The sequence below is a fragment of the Folsomia candida genome, unplaced genomic scaffold, assembly GCF_002217175.1.
Source record: "Folsomia candida strain VU population unplaced genomic scaffold, ASM221717v1 Fcan01_Sc026, whole genome shotgun sequence".
In the NCBI taxonomy this organism is placed as follows: domain Eukaryota; kingdom Metazoa; phylum Arthropoda; class Collembola; order Entomobryomorpha; family Isotomidae; genus Folsomia; species Folsomia candida.
Window position 1 is genome coordinate 186,053 of NW_019091218.1, and position 16,950 is coordinate 203,002.

General features: G+C 34.6%; 2 protein-coding genes across 3 annotated transcripts; one reads left to right on the forward strand and one right to left on the reverse strand.

Moving 5' to 3' along the window:
• Nucleotides 1–744: 744 nt before the first annotated feature.
• Nucleotides 745–6,136, reverse strand: LOC110859460. Its single transcript, XM_022108417.2, has 6 exons — nt 5,774–6,136; nt 5,103–5,327; nt 4,938–5,035; nt 4,020–4,303; nt 3,460–3,638; nt 745–1,527 (listed from the first exon to the last, which is right to left on the reverse strand). The coding sequence occupies exons 1-6, from the start codon at nt 5,816–5,818 to the stop codon at nt 1,339–1,341; spliced, it is 1,020 nt and encodes a 339-aa protein (XP_021964109.2). The 5' UTR covers nt 5,819–6,136; the 3' UTR covers nt 745–1,338.
• Nucleotides 6,137–7,068: 932 nt separating this feature from the next.
• On the forward strand, nt 7,069–15,058 carry LOC118438814. Of its 2 annotated transcripts, XM_035859575.1 has the most exons (11): nt 7,070–9,612; nt 9,674–9,813; nt 12,266–12,325; nt 12,405–12,518; nt 12,589–12,749; nt 12,823–12,913; nt 12,978–13,155; nt 13,226–13,404; nt 13,492–13,651; nt 13,727–13,848; nt 13,934–15,058. In XM_035859575.1, exons 1-11 carry the CDS (start codon nt 9,546–9,548, stop codon nt 14,243–14,245), a joined length of 1,584 nt encoding a protein of 527 aa, XP_035715468.1. In that variant the 5' UTR covers nt 7,070–9,545; the 3' UTR covers nt 14,246–15,058. The 2 variants fall into 2 exon arrangements, with proteins under 2 accessions (XP_035715467.1, XP_035715468.1); XM_035859574.1 differs by lacking the exons at nt 12,405–12,518; nt 12,589–12,749; nt 12,823–12,913; ... (3 more) ...; nt 13,727–13,848; nt 13,934–15,058 and having other exon boundaries at nt 7,069–9,612; nt 9,674–12,293.
• Nucleotides 15,059–16,950: the final 1,892 nt, after the last annotated feature.

A 16,950-nucleotide genomic window follows, 5' to 3' on the forward strand; every position in this document is an offset into this window, starting at 1 on the left:
CACGAACAAAAACTTGGAAAAGTCTATTCAGACAACTCAGGGGAGGCCGGCTGACGTCAAATCACAATGTCGTACAAAAAGGTCAGCCGAGGTCCAGGTTTCAAAACTCATCTACCACTGACTAACGGAGTCCAAGAGTATGACAATGCCCCAAACCCGACGATTGGTAGTGGTCAATAACTCACAAAAAATTAAAAAGAAAAATAATAATCCCGAGAGAGACAAACCTGCTGCTCTCTCAAATGTGTGATTGAAGACTCGTTTTTGAGTTTTCGAGCCCCTTGAGTGGGTGTGGCGGGCACAAACAACATAATATCGAAAGGGCATCAAGACCAGATAAAACGGACAAGCGGTGAAGCTCACCTCCTTAATACCATTTTAATCAAAAGGGACTCCCAACTTTGTAAAAAATCGCTTTTTTCAAAACCCCTTTTTTCTCAATTGCGATGTGATTCCGATCTTTTTTCACTCTTTTGATCCAAAAATAAAATCGTCATAACCTTGATTTGATTTTTGAGCAAAAATATTAGAAAAAATTTTGAAATCGCATAGCGAATTGAGAAAAAAAGTTTTTGAAAAAGCGAAACAAGCGATTTTTTTTACATAGTTGGAAGTCCTTAATGCATGTACATCTGATTGGGACTAAAATAAGGCCTGAGTCATAAGTGCCCTTATGACTACCATGTTTAGCCAGTATTAAATGGATGCCATTTGCTTAACTTTCTTCACCATGCCAGATTTTTTTTAAATATTGCGTCCTAAATTGGGACTCCCAAGAAATACTCTTCTTTGGGCAGGGAAAACCGTGCGTGACCGAATGTATTCGTAATATTATCATGCTACATGTCCCTCTCCGAGCTTGATGCCCTCATCAAAGGGTCCCCTAGGTGAGTGACTCACAACACTGAAAAGGTTTCTGCATCCATAAAACTTGCAAAAAAGCCAACCTCTAAACCATGAATTTTGTGGTCGAAGGGTTATCAGGAAATTTCGTTTAATTAATTTGATAAAAGATAATGAATTAGTAATTAATTAATTAATCAAAAATCAACTTCATTTTTGTGACGTAATTATAATTAATAATTACATGTAATCAGGTGTACACCTGCTGTAACCAAGAATAAATTAATTTTATTGCTGATTAAACAGCCGTGATAAGTGTTGTGATAATGAAAAATTTACAACTCGAAAACAAACAACTGCCAGTTCGGGTGGAAATTATTACAAAATCAATACCAGTACGGAGTCAAGATGTCACTCTACCGGATTTTTAAGTGTATTTTATTTACCTGCAACTATGTAAAAAGATTTGCATTTCTTTCTTAACATTTCCATTTTTTAAGGTTTCTCAACTATTGTAAATTCAAAATGCAGCCACAAACAATTATTAGGTTCTGAATCCATTGTTATTCCAAATTGCGCATAATGACAGGCCGGGATGACCACGGAGTTCTTCGTTATTTCCGCCATGCTTAACTTTGTGTGGTCATGATACGCCAACACGGGAATTGTGAAGGATTGTTCCATCTAAATAAATAATCGAAAAGTTCATACTTCATTTCTAAAAATGCATTCCACAAAAAAACAAACTCCTAAAAAGTAATGTTCCCGTTTTGAAAAGTAAATAAGGCCTAAATTCTAAAATAAGTTGACCATAAGAAATTCAGGGTAAGCTTTACCCTTTATGAAAGTCATGCAACTCTGAATTTATTACAGGTTTTTGTACACGCCACCTTCGTAAATAACGTAATTTCACATATACGAACTTCAATTCCATGCTTTCGAAACTTTTTAAAAATACGAACGTAAAGTTGAGCTATTTTTTTCGTTCAGAAAAAAGTCTCGGACATAAAACTAAAAAAGCATGATATTTCAAACATCATACTTCCCCACCATATCAGGAAAGGAAAGCTTAGAAACAATTTTTGAGAAATATTTTTAGAGAGTGTTTCTCATTCACGTAAACCCATCATAAGGGGAGATCCATAAATTATGTCACGCAAAAAAGCCCTTTTTTAAGACCCCCCCTCCCCTGTTGTCACGCCTTTGTCACGCTCGTCGTGACCCCCCCCCTCTTGTCACGTCACGCCTTAAAATCTGAATTTTTCCTATAGCAAGAATTTCAAATAAGTTGTAAGAAACCCTAAATTTTTCAGTTTTCTTGTGTTATTGCTACACATTTTTTAATTGTTAACATTTTTGAATCATGCAGTTGTCTCCAATCCCTACACAGTTTTGAAACTATGAAAAATAAGGTTCTTTCGGACGAATTTTTAAATTGTGCAAATTTTTGGAGATTTAGTAATGTTTTTTTATTGTTGCATGCATTTTTGCGAAATTATTACGATTTTTTTCAACTTAAGCAAACTTTATGGCATCATTCATGAATTTTTAATCTTTTTCTCGGGGAAACGTAGCCTCCATTTTAGGGACGCTCCCAGAAGGCAAAGAATTAGAAGAGGTGTATTATTTTTAATGTATTTTTTAACCTTATTTTGACTTTTTTTATGATTTCTACGATTTTTATTCAGGTTAGGGATTTTTAATGTACGACTCCTTTGTTAGTCAGCCTTTCTGATGTGTAATTCGTGTAATGCAATGATAATTAGTGAAAAAAAATGTAGTGATCACATTTTTTTAAACTTACAAACAATTGGGTATTTTGAAAATTATTTGAAGGTTTAAACAAAATTAGAAACTCGGCTGAAAATTTCAAAATCTAAAACTTGGTTGAAATTTGAGATTTTTTGGATCAAAGGTTTCATATATTGGGATGGACATATATTTCTAAATAATTGCGAAACTAGTTTGGTCCTAGTCGAAGAATTAAAATGAGTTAAAGTTTGCATTAAGTCAGACCTGGGATACGTGATGTCACGGACCGGCCCAACCCCCCCCCCTCCCCATATGTCACATTTTGTCACGGAAGCCTGGAACCCCTCCCCCCATCTTCATCGTGACATAATTTATAGACCACCCCTAAATGACGTAAATTTAGGAATATAATTTTACGAATAGCAAGTTGCGAAGCTCGTGAGAACCCCCAGTAATTAGCTGACAATGGAAGTCTCCCAAAGTATGCTCACAGATTTAGACCAAACTAGTGTCAATCACAAATATAATTGGTATGCAATTTGCAATTGGAACTATCTGCCAATACGCAGGTTTGGCGGAGATATTTGCATAAAAAGAGGAGAAAACGCACCCTAAGGCTGGCAAATTTTTCATTTTCCAAAGTTGCTGCGCATTTTCCCCACTTTCGACGCAAATATTTCCGCCAAACCTGCGTATTGGCAGATAGTTCCATTTGCAAAGTTCATACTAATTATATTTGTGATCGATTGATACTAGTTTGGTCCAAAGCTGTGAGCATACGTTGGGAGACCCCCATTGTGAGTATAGGATTAAGAGCAAATTTACTTTTCAAAACATATCATTATTGGAATTAAATTTGCATACGTTGCTTCCAGAATTCGCCAGGCTGCTAATTTCTACTTGAAATGCGTATTTCTCGGCTTCCTTCGCATCTCCGAGGATCGTCACCCAGTTTCTTTCCAGCTCGGCATCGTTGCAGGAATGGAAGAGAAAAATGTGACCGTTTTTCTGCATGACTTCATTCACATGTGGTGTCGGTGATGCTGTGGGTCAAAAGAAGTTGGACAAAATCAGTGATAAAATCAACACGAAAAAATTAGGGGAAGACTTTTTTGTGGGCATAACAAATGAAGGAAAGGGTCACAAAACGTTGAAAAGGATGGACGAAATGTGGAAAACACGCAAGAAACGTGGTATATTTATGAAATTTCGGGAAAAGATACAAAAATATGCAAAACAATTGAAAAATTTGCAAAATTTGAAATAATTATTCTTGTCCTGCACAAGAAATTTAAAAAACAAGCTGCATGCATATTTCCTTCAATTCGGTCCAATTCAAGAAGCGTGGAAAAGGTGAAAGACACGAAATGGAACAATGCGTAAACCAAATTATGTAAAACAATACATTTTTTGCAGGAAATTACCTTCAAACCGAGCTCCATCCATTTCAGTCAGATAATCCATACTTATCCATTTCCCATCCACAATTTCGTGGAACTCTATTTGATGAACGTTTCTCAAGTGAGCAGGATAATCACGAAGGCTGATTGGAATCTTGCCTCCATATCTGCCGCAATAATCGTCCAATGCTTCACGTCGCTTAGCTGGATCGTGGTTTGTATCGATGAGGAGTCCGACCACTGCGTGAAGGATAGTTTCCACGTCTTCCCAGTCAGATTGTTTCATTGCGAATTCGCACGTGACGTCCCTGGAATAGGTTTCAGGTACACGCTAAAAAATACTGCTACTTTAAGGCCCTGAATAGCAGAATTCGAAGTCGTAGCAGAATTTTATGGGTAATGTTGTTTTAAAGGTAAATTCACCCTGAATTCTTAATTAAGAAAAGTTTACTAAATCCAGAGTAAACATTGCTTTTGAGTTAACGGTACTCTAAATTTTGTATATTTTTCTTAATTTAGGATTTAATCATACTGTAATTAATTACTGTTCAAAAGGTTAACATTAATTTTAGGAGTGTGTATGTATATACAGTATTACTTGCTTTCGCTAATTAAGCATGTTTCTCAGGACGGAATATTCACCTGAAACGACCGGTTCTTATATAGATTTCTATTAAGTTACTACTTCCCTGGAATTACATGAGTACACCAAATGGGAGTATTTCTACAAATCAAGTGAAAAATGTGGCCGAAATTTCTCTTCAATTTGACTAAACTTTTTCACGCAAAAATCCTTCCTGAGTACTATTCTTACGCAAATTAAGTGAAAAGTTATAGTCTAAGCACCTGATACACATGTATTTATGGGCCGTCCATAAATTACTTAACGCAAAAATCTCGATTCCTCCTGTCGCGTTAGAAAATTTATGGACGGCCTCTCACCTGAAGTAGCATTTGGCCAGGTGATCCTTCACATCCGCCGCAGCCACCGGGTTCACACAACCGGACTCAAAATAAGGGCAGTTGCATTTCAGGTCGAGCTGCCAAATTTTAGAATCCAAATTAACATAAATCTTTATAAGCTGAAATTTGTCTTGAATTTCTAACCTGCCGTGACAATCGTTCCGCCATGACGGAAACTTGCAACTTAGTTTTACAAACGCCGCATTCCCCCACCTTTCCGGCGCAAATTCCACAAACTATGTGCCCATTTTGACACCGATTAATCGGTGAGGCAGGAGAATCCAGGCAAATTGTGCAATCCAGGGCGGCCCGCAATTTCCTGCGGGCTTTTTTATTCTGCATTTTGCAGTTATTTGCGTAAATGTCTGCCTAGGAAATGATTTTTAATATAATCGTATTCTAATAAAGTCTAAATGCGAAGTTTCGAAAGCTTTTAAATTATCACAAGTACGTAAATATTCCAAATTTGTGGCTCAAAAATATTACTTAATAATTTTCCCTTTCAAGTTTTTTTTACTTATTTTCTGTCTATAGCAAAACTAACTCCTCATGTAAATTCTTATTTTTTGCAACTTCATGAAATTCTTGGGTAATTTTTTATTTGAGTCAGTTTTTCGAATTTAAAAAACCATTCGATTCAGACTGTAGGGAAAAAAGTACGAGTCTTATTGTCCTTGTAGCGCATCGCGATATTTTACCCCATCATCGAGAAATTCGCTTCCCCGTTTGCGGGGTTTTCGACTTATGGACCCCTCCCCCTCGTGCAAGGGGGGGCGTAGGTAGGACCAAATGTTTGACCAAATTGTTATAACTACCTGATCTGATGGTGTTGTCTGCCATTTCGAGAAAATGGATCCCATCTTCCAGCCGGCTGGTCGGAATATTTGTAGATGACGTCTATAAAATCACGATTGTACTTTTATTATGCTTATCAGTCGATGGATTCACATAACATATGTCATAATAAACCAAACTTACTTTTGGCTTGTGTTCTGCCTCTTAAATTATGTACGTTTTTAAACTCACCAATAACTATTTTTCTCAGTTGCAACACGGGACGGAAAAAGGAGTAAAATTAACAGCCCTTTTAATTCTTAAGGCTCCACTTCATTTTCATAGAGTATTTAGTCTCATTCAACCCGTGCTCAATGTCTTTAAATGCAATTTCTAAAATGGCATCAACTTCATGAGGGTTGAGATAAATGGGACTTTTGACATTTTAATGTAAAGCTAATTTTTGGTACTACAAAACCTTGGTGTTTTGAAAAATTAGAAAATTCATTTACTATTTTTGCACACTAAATTTCTTCAAAAATAAATTTTCTAATTTTTCAAAACACCGGGGTATGTAGTTCCAAAAATTAGCTTTACATTAAAATATCAAAAGTTGCATTTATCTAAAAACTCATGGAGTTGATTCGATCATAGAAATTGCATTTAAACACATTAACACGGGTTGAGTGAGATTGCGCGCGAACGCGTCATCCACAATAGTCTTAAACATTTCCAGGCAAATGTTTAAGATTTTATGTGGGATGCATAAACGAGTGGAGAGAGTTGCTGTAGGTTGGGTCAACTCCATAGCTGGAAAATCTTACAAAATTTTCCAAGTGTACTACTAACACTTCAGAAGTGTACTAGCGTGAAAAAAATCTTGTAACTATTTAAAAGAAAGAAACAATGTTATTTAAAAGGTATGGTATTTAAAAGATGGTATTTAAAAGAAAGAAACAATGCACCTGGAGAAGGTGCCTCTTTAATATATGTACGCTCACGATTACGCCCACAATATTTTCACTATACTACGAGTTTTCTTGATAAATAATGTAAAGATGACCACCACATCATATAAACAATTTTCTCTGAGGGCGTTGCTGACAAAATATTCGAATTTTTTAAAACAAACGTCCTATCCTTATACCCCAATTCAGTAGCTTTCGATAAATACTTCACACATTGTATTGCATTTTAGTTAAAAGTAACTTACAATGCGATGACGCCAGGGGCCTGGCTCCGCTTTTGACGAAACCGCGATAATTGTTAACCTTAGATAAGTAATTAAACACGTGTTTCAGGATTTTTCATAATGCTCAGTTTAAACAAAGTTATGATGGAACCTGTGAGAGAGAATTTCCATTTTAACCGTGGAATGTACATATCTCGCGAGGGAGAAAAATTCTCGCTGACGGATTCCATCATGATTTCGTTTGAATTTGAAATGCGTGGTATGAAGTCATTTTCTCCTATTTTAAATTGATGACACACCGAAATCACCCGACCCGTCCCGGATTCTTGAGTTTTCCTAAAGGCGCGTGTTTTCGGTTGTGGCGGAATTGTTCAATATATTTTAACCCAAATTCATTAATTCAAAAGACGTGTAACTTTTGCAATTTGAAAGCTATTTAGAAAATGTAAGAATATGTTTGCTCAAAATTAATTCCATAAAATTTAGGACTGCAAATGAGTTCAAGTCAACTCAATTGAATTAGTGAGTTGAATTGAGTTTGAGTCGAGAGTATAACTCATCTGAGTTTGAAATTAGTGAGTTACAAAATAATGAGTTTGAGTTGAGTTATGGAAAATTAGTTCGAGTTGACTCATGAGTCAACTCATTAAAGATTTTGTTTACTGCCGGGTATTCGATATTTTCACATTCATGAAAGCCAACTATTAAATCAGAAGTCAGCGATTTGTGATAAAATTATCCGAATCTTTTAATCGCATTCTCTATCCAAGTACCTGGAGCTTGTATTTACTGGGCTGGTCGAAAAAAGTATGTAATTGTTTAAATCTTGCAATCCTTTAAATGAAAAATTATCCTGTTATTTTTTTTAATACACCGTCCCCATACATGTAGTCATTACATATTTGTTGTTAGCTTATCCGAATTATATATTACTGACACAATTTTATATTTGCATTTACTATTTCTCAAGGAATTCATCATCATGTGTAGGAATGTCATGAAAATTGTAATTGGTGGCTGCCAATATCGTTCTCAACGGTAATTTAATTTAAAAGTGATTTTTAACCCTTTTGGACGTATTTATTTAAATAAACATGTTACTCTAAAAAAATGAGTCCACTCATATAATATGAGCTGAGTTTGAGTCGTTAACATTTGAGTTCAGTCGAGTTTGAGTTGAAACGTATTTGAGTCGAGTTGCGTATGAGTCGACGATTTTTCTTAATGAATTGAGTTATCCCTCAACTCAGCTCAACTCATTGGCAGTCCAAATATAAAACTGTGTTTTTAATAAAAACCTCTATAGTTTGAAATTTTCATGCATTTCTGAATTTTGAAAAATGCAACAAACAAGAAATTTTGAAAAATCAAAACTTTTGAAAGTAGATTTTTCATAAAGAGCTCAATCTAATTCTGTGCAAGAGTGATTTTTCATTTTTAAAATCAGATAAAATTTGAAAATTTACAGTATTTCGTAAAACAGTTATTTTGGCTGCAAATTTATTAAAAAATTCTGCCACGTGAAAGCGTGGTGAAAACGCTCGCATTGAAGAAAATGGGAAAATCGGGATCCGCTTATTTCTTTATGTGAAAAACTTAAAATTTGTCTGGCCAAAATCGGGGAAAACCGATTTATGCCCATGCATTTTTAGTTCACACAAAGTTGTGATGGTATCTGCAGGCTAGGAATCTGTAATCTTCCCCCTCGCAAAAAAATGTCAAGGTCTAAATGGAAATTTTCGCGCACGGATTGCGCTACAACTTCGCTTAAACTGAGCATTATGGAAAATGCTGAAACACGTGTTTAATTATTTATGTATCTAATGCTACATACATAATTACCTATCCTGGTTCGTCAAAATCGGAGCGAGATCGTCATCGCGTTGTTAGACGCGTAAAACTTTAACCCATGAGTTTTAGGTTGAAAGAGTAAAATGGAAACAGGAGTAATTCATAAAGTAAGAGGTATTTAAAATATTGATTCCTCGTTTTGTTAACCTCTTTTGCACTACTGATTTTTTAATTAAATTTCCTACGACGTTGATTTCGTAATTACACTTGAAACCAAACAATTAAAATTTTTTACCAGTTTCTAAGTTCCACTTTCTAAAATCCACTTTCTCAAATTGGTCGATATATGTAGGCAAGATTACAATTTTTACACGCTAAATAATGATGTATACAACCACTTGAGGAAAACGAAATTGTGGAAAATTTGCCCAACCTTGATGATATATTGCTATAATGAAGTATAAAAAATAGTCAATTAGCTTGTACAAAATTTATTTTACACAGTCTTGGACAAATTTTATTCAAACGTTTAGTTATCATGATTTTACTCAATGTTGTAAAAACTTTGCATAAATTCCTGAGTAATTGTTGTACAACATTGGGGAAGTATTGACCAACTCAGTTGGCTGTTTAACGCTCATTCAATCTGGGGAGAATTTACTCATTAAGAGAGCAAAATCATACCACACATTGAGCAAAATTCAGTCAAATGTTGTGGTGGTTCAGCCCGGTTGCGGCGGTCTTTGTCAGTTGGAAGCACGAGACCAACAGAACCAGTCAAAAAGAATTAATTTTGCCATTTTGAGTTGCAAAATTAAATTTACGCCAAAATGGGTGATTTTGTTGAAAAAGTTCTCGAGATTGCAGGGCTGGTGGAACTCATCGCAACATTCAAAGGTAAAACTTAATTGTAAATCAGTATTAATTAATTTAATAATATTTTTTTTCAATCTTGCAGATCAAGACGTGGACGAAAATGTGCTTCGCAAACTGCCAGATTGCCAAGTCGGATCGCTTGAAGAGCGTCTTTTAGCTGATATCGTTCCATCAATTGGACGGAGGCTAAAAATTATTAATGCAATCAGGGAAGTCGCCGCCGTAAGTACCCTTCAAAATAAACGACTGTTTAATTGTAGCATTTGCAAATCAAATTTCCAAGAATTCAATACATATTGGAATCATTTAATAAGTTTTCACGAAATTAGTAAAGGAACGGCTAGAATTAATTGTCCTTTGTGTTCTACAATTTTTACTAGCACCGAGACACTTAAAAATCATGTAAAACTCTTTTGTCCAAAGAATAGAAGTAGATCAGTAAATTCAAATCTAGCTATACGTCAGGATATTTCTCAAATTACTGAAGAGGAAATTGGACCTAATTTGTTGGCAGATATTACTACAGACTATAAATTAGCTTTTGTCAAAACACTACAAATGTCGGGTTCAATTTCATTAGTAAAGTCAGCTGAAATTTTATCATCTGCAAATTCTCTAGTAAATAGCATTGTCGATATTGCTAAAAATTTTGTTAATAATACCACTGAGAAAGATGATTTGCTAATTAAGCTGAGTACACTAAAAGATCCTTTTCATAACTCAAACTGCTCTCAATATTTAATTGAGAAGAGTTTGAAAGATCAAAAAATTTATAGTGAGGCAACCGAAATTAAACTTGGGTCACATTTTAAATTCGATGTGGTAGCTGGGTCGGTAATAGAAAAGTTTGATTTCATGTATTATTTTGATTTGCGGAAAAGCTTGCCAATAATATTGTCTCATTATAAACTTGTATGTAATTTTGTGTTAGACGACAGTAATAATTTCAATCTTTTCTTAAATTTTAAATCTGGAAAATACTTTAGAAAATTGGACGGAAATCCCCTTTGCTTGCAAATTTACTACGACGATATAGAAATTTGCAATCCACTTGGTGCCAAGGCTAAAATACATAAGTTGGCAATGTTTTATTTTATAATTGCAAACTTTCCACCTCACTTCAAATCTCAGTTGTCAACCATTTTTCCTCTTTTAATTGTAAAGTCAAAATTATTGAAGGAATATGGTATCAACAACATATTGAAACCAATGGTCGATGAATTTAAAAAATTGTCTGTAATTAATCCACAAGATATTTTGTTAGAGTTGCCATTCACACACGTAGTTTTGCTCCAAGTTTGCGGCGACAATTTAGGCCTACATTCCCTACTGGGATACACGGAAGGGTTTAATGCTAATTACAGGTGTAGATTTTGTAAAGGTAACAAGCATTTTACCCAAACCGCTGTGGAGGAAGAGATATCACTACGTCGGAATATTGCTAATTATAGCTCGGATTTGGTGCTTGGCGACATTTCTTTAACCGGGATACGAGAGGGGTCAATTTTAAATGAAATTTCCTATTTTCATGTCACTGAAAATTATGCCCCAGATATTATGCATGATTTTTTTGAAGGAATATGCATAATTGAGTTAAAATTAGCATTGGACTATCTGATAAAGACCAAGAAAATTACTCTGCAACAAATTAATCATCAGATTTCTACCTGTTTCAAAAAGAATAGTCATAAAGTAAACAAATTTCCTGAAATAAGTCAACAATTTATTTGTGATGAAAAGAAATCTTGTTTCTCTGCATCAGAAATGAACAACTTTTTTCTTGTATTTCCGGCAATTTTTTTGGCTTATTTTGACGATGACAAAATGCTAAATTTAATTTTGAAATTAAGAAGAATTATACGAATTATTATGGCACCGTTAATTTCCCGTGAAGGTGTATCACTTTTGCGATATTTAATTTCTGATCACCACCAGCTCTATATTAATTTGACTGGTAATAATCTAACTCCAAAATTTCACCACATTTGACACTACCCTCACGCAATTGAGCAGCTGGGTCCGTTAAAAAATTTTTGGTGCATGAGATTGGAAGCAAAGCATCGCTTCAGCAAAATTGTGGGGAAAAATTCTTACAACTTCAAAAATATAGCAAAATCTGTGGCAAAACGGTTATCTTTGAATATGGCATTTTCCATTAATTCTTCGAAAGGTGACGGAATTATGCAAATTAAGTTTGGTGGAGGAGTTAGAATAAGGTTGGATGAATTAAAAGGAAATTTTGACTTTTCATTACTAAATATAGGTAGCGAGGAAATAATTTTATCAATCGAGTTTGTAAGTGCGAAAGGTACAATAATTTCTCGTCATAAATATTTCATTCTAGGGAGTAATGAGAATCAGCTTCAATTCTGCCAAGTTGAACTTTGTTTTGTGCACGATGATCAAGTTTATATTTGTGTTTCTCCAATTACTTGCGTGGAATTGCTTCACAATTCTTATCTCTTTAAAGTAACTGGTAAAAAAACGGCAATAATAATTAAACCTGAATTATTAGATTTGGAGCACCCGTTGATTGTGGCAAATACGAGCTCGGAGTATGACGTAATATGTTGCCCGATAGAATTAGTTTAGATTAATTTTAGCATAAATTAATTTTAATTTAATTTTAGGATTAAATTAATTTTGTTGTTTAGCTTTTTTTGTACAATAATAGAAATCCAGTGAACAGCAGCTGGCATCGAGAGACGAGGAAAATATGTACAAATTAGTGCTGGTAAGAAAGGCATCTTATATGTTTCATATATTGTAATTTTGTAATATAGTATGGTGATATTGGTTGTTTCTATTTTTAGATTAATAATGAAGAAACATGCTCACAATCCAATAACAATTTTGAGCAAGAATCTATTTGCTCCGTAAACATTTCTGAGGGCGATAAATGTTTGTCACTGTCAGATCAGTTATTTGTGAGTAACGAAGTAACAATTTGGATGGTCACATAATTTTAATTAGTTAATTAATTTCGTGTATTTTCAGAATGTTAAAGAAATTATAGTCCAATCAGATCGTGAAAAAGGTACGGCCAAAGGACAGGAAAGGTTGCAACTAATTATTAGCCAAGGGATGGCGTCGTTCCAAGTCAAAAGTTTAATTAAGAGGCGCACAGTGAATTATCTCATCAGAAACTATTCCAACTAGTAAGTGTCTACATACATTTATGTTAAAATTGATTCTTTAGTTAGTAGGTATAGTAATTTATTTTATTTATAGTCCACCTCGCCATGTTAAGAAAAATCTAGCTGAGTGCATCTCCTCACAATTGTTTGGGCACCTCGCCGAACAGCAGCAGATTGATATTAAAGTAAAACCAAATTATATTTATCTATAACATAATTTGTATGAATATTAAAATATATTTTTTGCAGAGCTTATTCTATTGTGACGCCAAGTCAATTGACACAGAGGAAATGGACCAGAAAGGGCGAATCATTTACAAAAATATTCCAGCGACAGGATTGATCGAGGACCGATTAAAATACTTGCGAAATAAAAACTGTATTTCAATTCGGAAGAAGCCAAGAGTCCTCGACTCTATTACTAATGGTAAATTTAACATCAAACTAAAATTGTTGTATACCTTTTTGTTATAAATAATAATCCAAATATTTGACAGATCCTACTGTTGAGGAATACGAAATGAAATCCTGGCTGTCTAACTCAAAATCACCTGCATCTCAGGTGCTGCAATACATGAAGGACACCTTTAATTTGCGAAGTCTAGAATTAAAAAATACAACCAATTTGAGTAACACTTTACAAGAGTGGCCACATCTTCTTGAGACATCTGGTGTGGTAAGTATAATATGGATAATAGAAATAAAATAATAAATGGTTAGCTTTGAAAGTTAGCATTGATATTGCTCCTTTAAAATTCCTTAGATTGACCAGGACTTTGAAAGATTGAATCCCGGGAAATCGGAAATTATGCTAAGGAAGTGGCCTAGCATCGCCAAACAAATTTGCGAATTCGCCGAGAGGTCTCAAACCAAAGCAATAGCTGAGTCAGGAATTAAAAAAATGTTTTCAACATTATCATTGGGTAAGTGTCAGAGCTGTTAGATAATTAATATTTGCAATAATATATATTTATATAGTTAATCAATTAATTATTTAGATGAGATTACAATTGCTGCATTTGTGATGTTGCCGTATCTGACCTCGACATCAGCTTATAAGAAGAGAGGAGCAAAGAAAGTCAAAATATCAGCTGCTGACTTTTTTATTCAATTTGTATCTGTAAGTGCAATATTGTTTAATATGTATAACATGAAGCAAAATTTGTATCATTTTCTTAAATACGCGTTTGTTTGACTCAATTCAGAAAACTTTTGATTTGGAGTCGTTCAAAGCCAATGAATCGGAGCGACGTCAACCGTTTGTTGTTTGTGTTGGAGATTTGGCAAACCTTATAATTAAGGATGTTTACGTTATGCTTGAGCGAAAATTAATTAAGTCGCCGACGATAATTTCTGCCGTAGATTTATGTTTTAAGTTGTTCCATGTTTTAAAACTTAAGTTCCCCGATGAATGTTACCCGGTCTGGTCTTTCTTTGATCACACGGTCTACCAGATAAACGAAATTGTATCTCCACCTGCATCAGTATTAGCTTTAGGATCTCATATTATTGTTTAATTAATTTTGCATGTATGTGTAATAATTAGTTACAATTTAAATTGTGTTCATGTATTTAAATTTATCAGTATTCGTTTTTGTATAAGATTGAATATTTAATTCGGAATAAAAACACTAAAAAAATAATTAATCAGACGTTGTTGAAGTTTAATTCAATATTATGCTAAAATTCATCCAATTAATTGCATAAATAATTTGCAAGTGAGTTGAGCATAATTCATTCAAGCATTTGAGTAAACTTTTGTCAGCAAGTTGATTAAAATTTGCCCAATTCAATAGTAGAGAACGCTCATTATAGTTGATCAAATTTTACTCAACATTGGTCAAAATGAATCACTCAAGTGGCTTGAGGAAAATTTAACCAAGACTTGTTTCCATCACTTTTTTCCTCAGGGTTGATCAAAATATTACTCAAGGTTGGGCAAAATTTGTACATTTTTTCTTAGTGTGTAGAAGTATCGAAAAAATACAATTTTAACCGTTGTCAACAAAATATCCACACCTGTTCAAAAATTTAGTTTTCATCCAGAAGTCAGTCATCCCGATTTCTGCCTGAAGATTTTCGGCCAAATTCAGTCATTTTCTTTCAAATTCATTGCATTTCATTTCATCGGGCATCATTTCTTACTTCGCCCCATCTATTAAGTATAGGGTGAAGATGGAATATCCTTTCATTAAGTCATTCATCTGAAATGACGGACTCATTCAGTCATTTTCATTCAAATGACAGGAATTTGAATATTATTCATTATCGTTCACTATTATAATCAGTATAGTGAACGAAAGTGAGCAGGTATGAAAATATCAACGAAATACTCTTTTCAAAGAAGTTATAGTGTCAGTCATTGATGCAGTACGCATACATGTATCTTTGCATCCACATTTTCGCCCATTCATTTGTGCACTTCGCCATGAGCGAAGTGTACTTCGACCCGATCATGTATATTCTCCAGTTTTAACATTGCTCAAAGTGTACTTCGAACCGATCGTGTTTTTTCTCCAATTTTAGTATTTGTCGAAGTGTACTACAATTCTATCGTGCATTTCTTCCAGATTTTGTGTTGGTCGAAGTGTACTACCATTCTATCGTGCATTTCTTCCAGATTTTGTGTTGGTCGAAGTGTACTACCATTCTATCGTGCATTTCTTCCAGATTTTGTGTTGGTCGAAGTGTACTACCATTCGATCGTGCATTTCTTCCAATTTTTGGATTGGTCGAAGTGTACTTCCATTCGGTCGTAAATTTATTTTCCCCAGATTCTTGTTTGTATAAGTGTACTAGTTCATCGAGTCATGTGCATTTTCTACTCATTTTGTATCGGCCGAGGTGTACTACCTTATCAAGGACAGGTGTATGTTCTATTTATAACCTAGTTATAGATTTGTAGTACACATTATGTACTACTTTTAACGATTGGTGTGCATTTTCTATCAATTTTATACTAGGTATGGTATAATGTACTTCCAACCGGTCTTGTGTATTTTCTGCTGATCATGATATATTTGCCCTAGAATAATTTCGACCGGCCTTCGGCCGGTCGAAGTGTGCTGCCCGCGGTCCAAGTGTACTACTAACCAGGTTCGTAGGTAGGTAAGATTTTCCAGCTATGGTCAACTCCTTGGAATTTGGGTCCTGATTCTACATAAACAATGGTTGCATTGTTTCCTTTATGTATGTGCATTAAATTCTATCAGTGGGTACACAATAGTACATATTTACCCTTAGAATGAAACCTTTCTTCACGCTGTGCCGGGATTGTCTAGCGAGTTATACGTATGTATAACAAATCAAGGCAAAAATTAGAAATCACATGGTAAGTACTTACATACACGGTTAAAAATCTCGTAGAGTCGTATATTTATATACATGTTAAATACCTGCTCTAAATCAAGGATTCAAGTTTTACAGAAATTGAGAATTCTGAGAAACTACACCACTGTCAGTCTCAAAGGAATTTTACATATGCTAACGGGGGAGTTTGAGACTCACAGTGGTGTTATGTATATATGATTATACATAAATAAGTGGTACACAGTGAGAGGAGACAGAGGAGAGTATTTATTAGGAGACAGTTAAAGATGGAGTGAGTACAGATTCATAACTAATTACATATACATAACTACGTAGGCATACATATACCTAACACTACCCTCTCACGAAAAAATTTTTCTCCTGAAAAATAGTCTGAAAGGTGTGTAGGTCTGCAAACTAACAATTTGAATTAGAAATTTTGGTGGTTTGAGAAATACATAGGTAAAATTCATGGAAAAACGAAATATGAAATGACTCCGGAAAACAAACATGAACGAATATTTTGCATGAATAACATTGAACAATTTAATACACATAACTAATGACATCGTAATTATGACGGGCTGGAACTTGAGAAGATGGTATGGCTCGCAATCGGTGGTAGAATTGTATCGTCTCAGGCGTGGTGGTGGTGGTTGACTCATATAAAACTTGCAGATTGGGACAAAACGATAAACAAAGAAAAATACATTTTTGTGGTTGTGGTATGTGGTCCATCGGGACATCGGAGATACATAAATACGCAGACTTATGAGGGTTTTGTCGGGGTGACCCATAACCTGACAACTCGAAGACGCAGGGTTTTGTGTGGGTGACCCATAACCGTGACTCGTTAAAAAAGGGAACTATGTACAATGTGGATTTCCATACTTGAACACGCAAATAATATGTA